This window comes from Oncorhynchus tshawytscha, linkage group LG17 (genome assembly GCF_018296145.1).
Source record: "Oncorhynchus tshawytscha isolate Ot180627B linkage group LG17, Otsh_v2.0, whole genome shotgun sequence".
NCBI classification, from domain to species: Eukaryota; Metazoa; Chordata; class Actinopteri; order Salmoniformes; family Salmonidae; genus Oncorhynchus; species Oncorhynchus tshawytscha.
Window position 1 is genome coordinate 17,819,421 of NC_056445.1, and position 12,668 is coordinate 17,832,088.

Genomic DNA, 12,668 nt, shown 5'->3' on the forward strand with positions numbered 1-12,668 from the left:
GGATAACCCCCTCTAAAACCTCTACCTGTGTGTGTGTGTGTGTGTCTGATAACCCCTCTAAAACCTCTACCTGTGTGTGTGTGTGTGTCTGATAACCCCTCTAAAACCTCTACCTGTGTGTGTGTGTCTGATAACCCCCTCTAAAACCTCTACCTGTGTGTGTGTGTGTGTGTCTGATAACCCCTCTAAAACCTCTACCTGTGTGTGTGTGTGTCTGATAACCCCTCTAAAACCTCTACCTGTGTGTGTGTGTCTGATAACCCCTCTAAAACCTCTACCTGTGTGTGTGTGTGTGTGGGATAACCCCCTCTAAAACCTCTACCTGTGTGTGTGTGTGTGGGATAACCCCCTCTAAAACCTCTACCTGTGTGTGTGTGTGTGGGATAACCCCTCTAAAACCTCTGCCTGTGTGTGTGTGTGTGTGTGGGATAACCCCTCTAAAACCTCTACCTGTGTGTGTCTGATAACCCCCTCTAAAACCTCTACATGTGTGTGTGTGTCTGATAACCCCTCTAAAACCTCTACCTGTGTGTGTGGGATGACCCCCTCTAAAACCTCTACCTGTGTGTGTGTGTGATGACCCCCTCTAAAACCTCTCCCCGTGTGTGTGCTCCAGGGAAATGGGGCAGTATCCGGGGTAGTGGGCGTCTGAGTGCCTACAACCCAGAAGTGGGGAACAGGCTGTCCAGTAAGGAGTCTCCCCAGCCCAACGGGGGCCCCAGCGAGGCCCTGTTCCTCAGACAGCAGAGGGCCTACCTCTACATCATCGGAGACAAGACACAGCTCAAGGTAACTGCCAATACACAATACTACACTGGACTGTCTACTGATTTGAATATTGATAAAGACTCAATATCTCGCAAGTCTTTGGAGGTGTTGGTCATTGAACCTTGACCCCTGTTTGTCCCATATTATCAGGGTGGTAAGCAGGACTCGTTCCAGCAGTGGGAGGTGGTGCCCATAGAGGTGTGTGACGTGCGTCAGGTGAAGAACAGCTTTAAGAAGCTGATCAAGGCCTGTGTTCCCAGCTCAGCCACCTCTGAACCCAGCATGACCTTCCACCGCTGCCTGGAGGAGTCCGAATGGATGTGCCTGGTAATGCTCTCATTCATAGAGTATGTGTGTGTTAGCATGTGCAACTGTAAAAGTGTATGTATTGTGCAAGAGGGAGACCTATGGATGCATTTTGTTTTTGTATGTTTATCCTGACTGCATAAGTTCATGTGTGTATGATTTTAAGTGGTTTTGTCATGACGTGTGTGTGTGTGTGTCCAGCTCCACAGAGTTCTGCAGGTGTCTGTCCTGGTGGTAGAATTGTTAGACACGGGCTCGTCAGTCATGGTCAGCCTGGAGGATGGCTGGGACGTCACTACTCAGGTACAACACACGTGCTCCCTAAACGTACTGCTTACACACACCTCTCACAGCTAATGTAGGTCTCAGCCCTGTCTCTGCCTGTGCTAACGGTCTGTCTCCTCACTCCGCTGTTTAGGTAACCTATAAATTACAGTCATCCTGTCTGACTATCGCACCGATTCTGTCTCTAGGTGGTGTCTCTGGTCCAGCTTCTGTCAGACCCGTACTACCGGACCTTCGATGGCTTCCGCCTGCTGGTGGAGAAGGAGTGGCTGTCGTTTGGCCACAGGTTCAGTCATCGCGGCGCCCAGACCCTGGCCAGCCAGAGCAGCGGCTTCACTCCTGTATTCCTGCAGTTTCTCGACTGCGTGCACCAGGTATGTACGTGTGAGGGTGGGTTTTATGAGTGCAGGTGTGACAGTAAAGTGTGTGTGTGTTTGTCTAACCGTGTCACTGGGTGTTTACATGTCAGCTACTTTACCCAGATAATCTGGATTCTGCTATTTATCTGTATAGGCGTGTGTCTGAGTAAACGTGCGTGTGTTTACCTGAGTGTGACAGTGCATTTCTTTCTTTTTTTCCCCGGCCAGTGACGTGGACTCGCATGTATGATGCGTTTCTGGCAGAGGGTTTCAATAGTCCTGTCTGTATTTATGATCCCAGCTTCACACTGGCGTGCTCTATTTAACCCCCTGTTACTGTCAGTAGTGTTATTATTACACATACAGGGACATACATTGTGTACAAACATTAGGAACACCTTCCTAATATTGAGTTGCTCGCCCTTTTGCCCTCAGAACAGCCTCAATTTAACAGGTGACACCAATAAGGGATCGTAGCTTTCACCTGGATTCACCTGGTCAGTCATGGACAGAGCAGGTGTTCTTAATATTTTGTACACTCAGTGTATCTGTGTCGTTCCCATAATGAGTGCTTTTTGCGTCCCTTTGATGTTTTATGTAGAAATTGTACACAAATGTTGAATTTTAAAATCATATTATATTAAATGAAGTGCCCTTGAATATAGACCGAATTGAAAAATGAATACATTTTGTGTCCTCTGGCTTGTAGGAAGATTTTTAACCCACTCAATCCCAACAACAACATTGTAAAAACACGTTATTTTGTTGCTTTGATAGTCATTTCTGAAGAGGATTAATTATTTAATGTGATTAATTTTAAGGAGAAAGAAGGGGAAAAAAGCCCCATTCCTCATTTTAAGGTCAACCCCGTCATGTGAACTCTCGTTTTAATATGGGGAAACTATTCATGTATCTTTTTTTTCATTCAAAAGAACCATCTAATAATCAAATTGTAGAGTAAAGCTGGTGGGCTGGTTCTACTCTATTTGTACATTTTCTGGTGTTTGGTGGTAACTGAGTGGGTGGAGCATAACACGTCACCCCTGTTACCCATACAAAGACGGGCTAGAAGTGTTTAAACAACTTATTGGTGAAGCTTGCATAGTTGCCCCTCCCTGTTTCATACAACAATCTTCCATTTCCCCTGGATGAATTCACTATAGTAATTTTAGTTAACCTTTTTATTTTAAAAGTTGCTCTTTATAACAGTGTTAAAATTAGGTGAAATAAAATGTTTGTTTTTTTTTCTTAGTTTTTCATGCGCCTCAAAAGGCACCTAATTGGTGAAATGTACCTTTATTTAACTAGGCAAGTCAGTTAAGAACAAATTCTTATTTTCAATGACGGCCTAGGAACAGTGGGTTAACTGCCTGTTCAGGTGCAGAATGACATTTGTCAGCTCGGGGGTTTGAACTTGCAACCTTCCGGTTACTAGTCCAACGCTCTAACCACTAGGCTACCCTGTCGCCCCAAATTACCCATATCTCACTAGGATCCTTTGTCTCTCTCTGCCTAGACTGTCTTTAAATAGTCTTCTTCATGTAAACTATGTTACAAAGCTCAGCCAAAAACTATTAACCTGGATCAAATATTTCCTGAATGTAATCAGATGAGTACGCTATGTCCGACCATCCTGTTATATGGATGTGCTAGAACAGATTATTTAAAGGTTTTAACTTCCTCCTTTCCCATTCATCCAAACATTTGTTTGAGAGAGTGCACAGTCTGCTGACTCTGTGGCCCTTTCTCATTTGGGTGAAAGTCTGTCCTAAGTGGTCCAGGAGCGTGTCAATTTTGAAGGGTAGGCAAATGGAAGAATTTCCTCCCCTCCTCGAAAGCCACCTTTCATCGAGGATAGTCATCCAGTGCTTTCGGAAAGTATTCAGACCCCTTCACCTTTTCTGCATTTTGTTACGTTAGACTAAAATTGTCCCAAAATTATTTAATTTCTTAAACATCCTCATCAATCTACACACAATACCTTAAAATTACAAAGTGAAAACAGGTCTTTAGAAATGTTTTACTTGGCTCATCGCGCCCTAGGGACTCCTTGTGGCGGGCCGGACTCATAGGACTTCATGTTACACAATACATGCATGTTTTGTTTGATAAAGTTCATATTTATATAAAAAAAATCAGAGTTGGCGCGTTAGATTCACCAGTTCCATAAACATCAAGTGATTTTGCATAGCCACATCATTCAACAGAAATACTCATCATAAATGTAGATGATAATATAGTTATACACATGGAATTCTCTCCTTAATGCAACCACTGTGTCAGATTTTAAAAAAACTTTACGGAAAAAGAAATGCATGCAATAATCTGAGACGGCGCTCAATTTAAAAACACCACAACTGCAAAGATGGCGTCAACATAAACAAGAAATGACATGATAAATATTCCCTTACCTTTTGATCTACATCAGAAAGCACTCCAGGAATCCCAGGTCCACAATAAATGTTTGTTTTGTTCGAAAATGTCTTATTTATGTCCAAATACCTTCTTTTGTTAGAGCGTTTGGTATACATATCCAAACGCTAATTCTGGTCAGCGTTATATCGGACAAAAACTTCAAAGTGATATTACCGGTCGAAGAAACATTTCAAACTAAGTACAGAATTAATCATTAGGATGTTTTTAACATATAGCTTCAATAAAGTTCCAACCGGAGTATTCTTTCTTCTCTTCGTGAACAATGGAACACAAGTGCCTACCATGAGGAAAAAGTGGGATCACAAAATGGCTGCTTGATGGACGGCTGATATATTCTGCTCTCATTCACTCCCACAACAACATAGAAGCCTCATTATAATTTCCATTGATGGTTGACATCTAGTGGAACCCCTAGACAGTGCAACATCATTCATATCTCAAGGGGATTTCATTAGGGACTCTGAATACATACAAGCTCAGATTTCTGACTTCCTGTTTTGATTTCAACTCAGGATTTTGCCTGCCAATATGAGTTCTGTTATACTCACAGACATCATTCAAACAGTTTTAGAAACTTCAGAGTGTTTTCTATCCAATACTAATAATAATAATATGCAACTATGACTAAGGAGCAGGCTGTTTGATATGGGCACCTTTTCATCCAAGCTACTCAATACTGCCCCTGCAGCCATAAAAAGTTAAGGAGCACGGTTAGCCAGGTTTCAGAGGACGCATGACTCCACCTTCGCCTCTCCTGAGCCTATTGGGGAGTTGCAGTGATGAGACGAGATCAAATTTGGGGAGAAAGAGGGGGGCACAAAATATTACTTGATTTGAGTCCACCTGTGGTAAATTCAATTTATTGGACATGATTTGGAAAGGCATACACCTGTCTATATAAGGTCCCACAGTTAACAGTGCATGTCAGAGCAAAAACCAAGCCATGAGTTCGACAGAATTGTCCGTGGAGTTCTGAGACCGGATTGTGTCGAGGCACAGATCTGGGGTAATAAAAAATGTCTGCAGCATTGAAGGACCCCAAGAACACAGTGGCCTCCGTCATTCTTAAATGGAAGAAGTTTGAGCTTGCCGCCCGGAGAGCTTGGAGCTTAGAGCTTGCCGCCCGGCCAAACTGAGCAATCGGGGGAGAAGGGCCTTGGTCAGGGAGGTGACCAAGAACCCAATAGTCACTCTGACAGAGCTCCAGAATTCCTCAGATGGGAGAATCTTCCAGAAGGACAACCATTTCTGCAGCACTCCACCAAGTAGGCCTTTATGGTAGAGTGGCCAGATGGAAGCCACTCCTCAGTAAAAGGCACATGACAGCCATCTTGGAGTTTGCCAAAAGGCACCTAAAGACTCTCAGACCATGAGAAACAAGATTCTCTGGTCTGATGAAACCAAGATGGAACTCTCTTTGGAGGAAACCTGGCACCATCCCTATGGTGAAGCATGGTGGTGGCAGATGGTTTTTAGTGGCAGGGACTGTGAGACTAGTTTGGATAGAGGGAAAGATTAACGGAGCATAGTACAGAGATCCTTGACGAGAACCTGCTCCAGAGCGCTCAGGACCTCAGACTGGGGTGAAGGTTCACCTTCCAACAGGACAACAACCCAAAGCTCACAGCCAAGACACGCAGGAGTGGCTTTGGGACAAGTTTCTGAATGTCCTTGAGTCGCCCAGGCAGAGCCCAGACTTGAACCCGATCGAACATCTCTGGAGATACCTAAAAATAGATGTGCAGCGACGCTCCCCATCCAACCTGACAGAGCTTGAGAAGATCAGCAGTGAAGAACGGGAGAAACTTCCCAAATACAGGTGTGCCAAGCTTGTAGCATCATAGCCAAGAAGACTCGAGGCTGTAATCACTGCCAAAGGTGCTTCAATGAAGTAAAGGGTCTGAATACTTGTTTAATGTGGTATTTCAGTTTTTCAGTATTTCAGTTTAAAATGTGTTATACTTTTGCAAAAATGTCTAAACAGTTTTTACTTCATCATTATGGGGTATAGTGGGTAGATTGAGAAAAAACAATTTAATACATTTTAGAATAAGGCTGTAACGTAACAAAAAGTTAAGGGGTATGAATACTTTCCAAATGTACTGTATGTAGTATCCTATCGGAGTTCTTTGTGGAAGAGTTTTGAAAATCTGCCACACCCCATTTGAATCAGCTTTTGTTTTTTCGTAGGAGAAAAGCATATACATGTTTAAAAACAATATGCTACTTTTATCTATAAAATGTCTTGCACAACTAGCTACATTTTGTTTTATCACGTCATTTATCACATTCGCCTGTTGACGCAGGAGAGGAGAGTCTAAGCTCGTTTTCCTTCTCCTCGATTACCTTTGAACTTTTTCTAAAGGAGGTGAAAGAGGAGTTGAGCAAATCCAGTTGAGAAAAGGCCCGTGAATGTTTGACGATCAGGAAGCAGTAAACAGAGGAAGGGCAACTGACGTGTTACCTTAAATCCTGTCCCCCCTGCAGATCCACCTGCAGTTCCCCATGGAGTTTGAGTTCAGTCAGTACTACCTGAAGTTCCTGGCCTACCACTACGTGTCCAACCGCTTCAGAACCTTCCTGCTCGACTCGGACTACGAACGTATTGAGCTCGGTGAGCCTTTTCTCCGTTCTACAGATAAGGGCTCGAGTTTTCCCCTTATCAGATGGCCTTTCTCTAGATTTAGGTTACATGGTTAGGAGAAACTCCAGACCCCATAGATACTATCTGAATTCTTATAAGTAGGTTATTTCGGTACACTTTTGGGTGTTTAAGTGTAACTTGTATGCCAGTTGAGTGTGATCAGTGAGTTGATGAACCTTCCGTTTGTGTTAAGGGGTTCTGTACGAGGAGAAGGGGGAGAGGAAGAACCCGCAGGTGTGTAAGTCAGTGTGGGATTACATCGACCGGCTCAACAAGAAAACACCTATCTTCTTCAACTACATGTTCTCACCAGAGGATGAGGAGGTGAGTGAGCCTGGAACTCTACTTGGTTGCGTTAGACTGCCCCCTGGTGGGGAAGTTTACTGAAAATTCAAGTGGATTTGATTCATTTTCTAATCAAGTGGAGGTTTAGTTTTACGATCTTAGACTTAAGATGTACTAGACGATCTTGTAGTTATTACATGCACGTTTTGTGGTAAACAAACTAAATCCATGTGGTCATTTACTAGCTAAATCCCTCTGTGTTTTTACTATTTTCTTTTCCCCAGGTGTTGCGGCCGTACAGCTTCATCTCCAACCTGAAGGTGTGGGACTTCTACACAGAGGAGACTCTGTCTGAGGGCCCGTCTTACGACTGGGAGCTGGTGCAGAGGGGCCGGCAGGAGAGGCTGGCTGAGGAGGTACCTGACAAACCAGACACCACCACCCCCAAGTCCCAGCGACGCATCGTCTGGCCCTGCTACGACAGCCGCAGCAGAGTGGTACCCGACGCCATCACCAAACTGCTGCAGGTTAGTGGCGATTACTTTCACATTACGTACCATCAGTATACTGCAGTAGTCCCTGTATAACCCTAACTTGTTGTATAAATTCTTATACACGAATCTGACTGTCCTAGGACCTGCAGAGTCTGGAGGCAGAGTTGGGGCTGCCACCAGAGAAATGGAAGGACACCTGGGACAAGATCAAGGCCAACCAACGGGCCGAGGCCAAGCTGGAGAACAGGGTGAGAAACGCTGGACAACCAGAAGCTAACCTAGGATTTCACTAGCTATTAGGATGCTATCCTTCTAACAAACTTACACTTAGACTTTTTGAAGATTATTTGAAAATAACTTCTTGTAGATTTATAGTAATGTGTTCTACTGACCTCTTGTGGCAACTGTGTTTTATTGAATATATTAGCCCCCTGTGTTTTATTGCTCATCCTCCGTTCTCTCGCTCTTTCAGCCGTCTTTCAACAGCTCCTTGCTGATGTCGTCCAATCTGAGTCACCAGCGGCGGTCTCAGGGGGTGTACCTTCCGGAGAGTGGAGTGGGCTCCTCCATTAACCTGGCCATGGACCGTGAGACCAGCACCACCTCCACCCCTGTGGCTGGGCGCCCCAGCACCAGCACCCTATACAGCCAGTTCCAGAGCACAGAGAGTGAGAACAGGTCTGTACCCCCACCCTTATCGCTGCCCCAGCAACACATTACCCCTCGGTGTGTTACGAAAGTGGCTGACTGGGTTTCCTCTACCTTTGACTCCCAGGAGTTTTGAGGGCATCCTGTTTAAGAAAGGTGCGTTGCTGAAGCCATGGAAACCCCGCTGGTTTGTGCTGGACAAGACCAAACATCAGGTAAGAGGAAGGAGGTGGACTGATGATGGACTGATGGTGATGATAATGATTTCTCTCTGTCTAGCTGAGATACTATGAGACCAGGCAGGACAAGGAGTGTAAGGGGGTGATTGAGCTGGCGGAGGTGGAGTCCGTCATTCCAGGCACGCCCACCATGGGAGCGCCCAAAAACATAGAGGAGAAAGCCTTCTTCGATGTGAGTTACCAGAGCCCTCAGTGTGATGTTTTTTATGTGTGTATTGTGACATGTTATGATCAGCGAATGTGTTTGCTAAATGACTCAAATGTAAAAAGGAAATCTACACGGTAACATAAGAACGGTCAAACAGTCTTAACCTCTCTCGTTCTCTTTCTACGGCAGCTCAAGACGACCAAACGAGTGTATAACTTCTGTGCGCAGGACAGCCCCAACGCACAGCTGTGGATGGACAGTATTCAGAGCTGCCTCTCTGATGCCTAGGCTCCACCATAACAGGAACTATCCAACCAGGAATCAATGAGCAATGCTGAGGCACCCGATGGACATCTCTGCTGGCCAATCACAGGAGTTCCTCTCCAGAAGGAGGCGGGATTGAGACAGAGTCCTTTCCACAGTTGAGCGCCGTTGAACTGATGTCACGTTTCAGTGTTTTTGTTATAAAAAAATTAAAGAAAACCGAAATGAAAGTAAGAAGTCCCTGAATGACCACTCGCTTTTGTCTCACCGTGTTGCTGGCTGCAGCCTGTCACCTTGGTAGTACAACCACTCTTTGCGCTGGATGTCTATGCAAAATGAAACAAGCATGATGTAGTTTGTTGTGTGAGCTTGAAGATGGACAGTTTCTCAGTAATCTAACTGGGGCCTCCAGCATGTTCCAGCATGCAGATGTAGCCAGAATCTCCCATCTCCTAGAGACTACAACTCTCATTCCTCCACACACCAGGGAGGAAGTAATGTTGAACTACATTATCCAGCCCAGCCATGTCCTGTTGACCATGATAACAGGAAGTGAATTATTTAACAGAACACAGAATTGGCCCCAACTGATGCAGGACAGTCATCATGGTCACCTGCTAGCTGACGTTGAAGCCTCCCGTTTCCCCCTGATGTAGCAGAGTCTTACTCGTGAGGAGTTGGACACTCACAGATCCCCTCTAAGATGTCTCTTATTCCCCAGACACACCACCAAGGGAGCCCTCTCAACGGTTTATGAAGAATTTCTATTTTTTACAGCTGATCTGTTACATTTTTGGGTCAGTGAGAGATCAGTCCTCCTAGTTATCACACCCAGAGCAGTTGATATGCCGTTATTAGCCCTCGTGATCAAACCAGGAGAACGGCAGTCAGAGATTCTAAATCCACCGGACAGGGAGTCTACAATATTAGTGTTTACACAAGAAGCTATGGGCTGTACTTCTCCCTCTATATTTCTTATCAAAAACAAATAAAAACCACTATTACAGTTGAATGTTAAGGGATGCTGAAGGAACAGGAGGGATATATTTTTGTGAAGATTAATTTATGCACGGGGCCTGTGGGCAGAGCAGAGGGGATTATGGGATGGATGACTAGTCTGTTTTACTACATGGCACAGTGCTGAGACTGGATCTGACTAACATGACAGACTTCCTGGATATGACCCCCCCCCTTCTGTTTCTATGGTCAGGTTTAATGTTGGACAAATGGTATTTCAGTTATACAAGTGCCAGTGGATTTTAACATGTGACATGTATTAGACAGTTGGATTGGAATGTGCTCTAAACAACCCATTTTGTTTTCCGGTAATATAGTTCTTAACCAGAGAGGAGCGTTGGGTGTTCAAAGCACTTAAAATAATTCAAATCCCCAACTATAATTACGCAGCCAATTAATAGCATTGAAAGTCTCAAAAGCATGTGTCCGAGGATAAGATATCACTCTCTGTGCACCTACTCAGCCTTTGTTTGGTGGTCTGTGAGTCACAGCTTGGCTTCTGAACAACTGCATCTACGTGAACAGTAATACTTAAGCGAGTCCCGACTTTCTCGCCGCTGCTCTTCTGTCTAAACCAGTGTTTTTACCTAGAGGCTGTTACATTCTATTCTTAAGCCTGTACATAGGAGTCAATGTCTGTTAGAGCCTTGTAGAGAAAATATGTTTAGCTGGAATTTGTGAGATTGCAATTAAGTCAATTGTTAGTTTTTTTTATGCTACAGAGCAGTATCGGTTAGCCCTCATTTTGAGCCCCCAAGTTATGAAAACAGACGCACACACATTGCCGTGTAAAATATGGTTATACTGCTGTCATGTTGAACATAAAATTTGAATTGTAGATTTGTGTCTAACTCCTTTTGTATATACTACTCAGATTTGTATGTAACGTTTATGGTAGTAATTTATTTAACTTTGTCTCCTCGGTAAGAAAAGCACCACTTATTTTTAAAATTAGGAATCCAATGTGCCATTTGTTTATTTCTGTGTTTACGTGACTAATGCTACTTTTTGGAAAATGTGTTGTATAAGTAAACCCTCAATGTCTTTTTTTTTTTTTTTTTTTTTTTCCATTGTCCTTCCCTAAGCAGAGTGGAAATTGTGTTTTTGTATGAGCAAGAACTAGCCTCCCTAGTTAAGGTGGGTTCTCTGGAATGGAGTTACGGAATCTCATTAAGTTGCTTACCTGCACAGGTGGGGTGTTTAACATGTCACCCACCCACCTCAACACACACTTAAAGGCCAGCTCATCCCATTTTCTGCAGTCTACTAATCTCTCCTGATTTGGTTAGATTATATCCACAACATTAATCAGATCAGTAACCTTATTTATTTGTTTTAATTTTTTTTCTAATTTGAAGTTTCCTTCTGAGCTGGGTCTGTCAATCATGTAATATATTTTTTAGAATTAAAACAAAAACAATGTGGGTTTAAAATTCACTGGTTTGTCCTTTTTTTTCTCTGTTGCAAGTTCTTATTTAGTCCAAGATTGTAACAACTGTTAATGTCTCTGATCAGTTATGATTTATGAAGCTCTCAATTTTAGAGCTACATGAGTTCAGACACAGCACCAGCCAGTTAAAACCAACCTCATTCCCTGGTTATGTTAGACACAGCACCAGCCAGTTAAAACCAACCTCATTCCCTGGTTATGTTAGACACAGCACCAGCCAGTTAAAACCAACCTCATTCCCTGGTTATGTTAGACACAGCACCAGCCAGTTAAAACCAACCTCACTCCCTGGTTATGTTAGACACAGCACCAGTATGAAGGTGGATGTGATGGTTAAATAGATATGACGGATCTAATTATGTATCCATGCAGGTGATGGTTGTCCAGAGCTGCCTCACCCTGGAGTGGTTAATGGTCAGTGCTATGGGCAGGGATCACCATTCTGAACTCTTTATATAGCCTTCCTGAAGCCACTGTTAGACTTGGCAGGAGACAGACAGAAATCAGACTGGCCAAGTAAGAACATGAACTTTTGAAGAAAATGCTGTCAGGTCAGAATCTACCGTTCAACCCTAAACTTAACCAAGGCAAGATAACATGCTATTAAAGATGTTCACAAAATGTAAAGTGATGGAGATGACAGGGTGTAAGGAAAGCTGATGCTTTCACAAGCCAAGACATTAACTTGGTAACACAAAGCATAATCTGTTCTACGCTCACACTTTTATATATTTAGATTGAAACAACTTGGCATCAAGACACACCTCCATTCTGGTCACAGTCCCAAAATGAGGGAAACACCAATGCATCCTCCCCTTCCTCTCTGCCTGAAGGTGATCAGACATGATTGGATGGGTGAAAGCACTATGGTTGTCATCCATCCAATTGTTGGATCAGTGAAATCTCCATTTAAGTACTTTGCTATTCATGTGGTCAACCACACAACTTGCTAGGTGTCAAATGACTAAATACACTGGTTGATGTACCACTTAATGAATTTTGCTCTGCCCGGAGTACCCCTGCACTAGAGAGATGAAGTATTTAGCAGAACCCAACGCTGACCTTCACAAGAAGACTGCACCAGATAGGGGTGAAGCGAAGGCAGTTCCTGCCCTGTAAGGGTTTAGGAAAAACGGAACATTAACACACAGTAATCTCAAGATTGCTTGTAAAATTACTTTAAAATGTAGATATTTGAATATAGGTAGATCATGTTTGGTTGATTTTAAGGGGGATAGCAATAACAGTCAATTACAATCAGGTCTCAGCTCACGAGCTAGGTCAACGGAGAACCGGTTATACATGCAATAACACAAGACAAATCA

The 12,668-nt window shown here is 43.6% G+C and overlaps 1 protein-coding gene across 10 annotated transcripts in view; it reads left to right on the forward strand.

Moving 5' to 3' along the window:
* The window catches only part of sbf1 (SET binding factor 1), an 81,164-nt gene extending 69,838 nt beyond the window's left edge, over positions 1–11,326 (forward strand). For all 10 annotated transcript variants that reach the window (XM_042300311.1, XM_042300315.1, XM_042300312.1 and 7 more), the window contains 12 exons: positions 617–789; positions 919–1,095; positions 1,276–1,377; positions 1,548–1,733; positions 6,642–6,768; positions 6,992–7,122; positions 7,368–7,610; positions 7,718–7,825; positions 8,050–8,255; positions 8,353–8,440; positions 8,505–8,636; positions 8,802–11,326. In XM_042300311.1, coding sequence (XP_042156245.1) covers positions 617–789; positions 919–1,095; positions 1,276–1,377; positions 1,548–1,733; positions 6,642–6,768; positions 6,992–7,122; positions 7,368–7,610; positions 7,718–7,825; positions 8,050–8,255; positions 8,353–8,440; positions 8,505–8,636; positions 8,802–8,900 — 1,772 coding nt within the window. In that variant the 3' untranslated portion in view covers positions 8,901–11,326. The remainder of the gene's footprint in view (positions 1–616; positions 790–918; positions 1,096–1,275; positions 1,378–1,547; positions 1,734–6,641; positions 6,769–6,991; positions 7,123–7,367; positions 7,611–7,717; positions 7,826–8,049; positions 8,256–8,352; positions 8,441–8,504; positions 8,637–8,801) is intronic.
* The last annotated feature ends 1,342 nt before the right edge of the window (positions 11,327–12,668 follow it).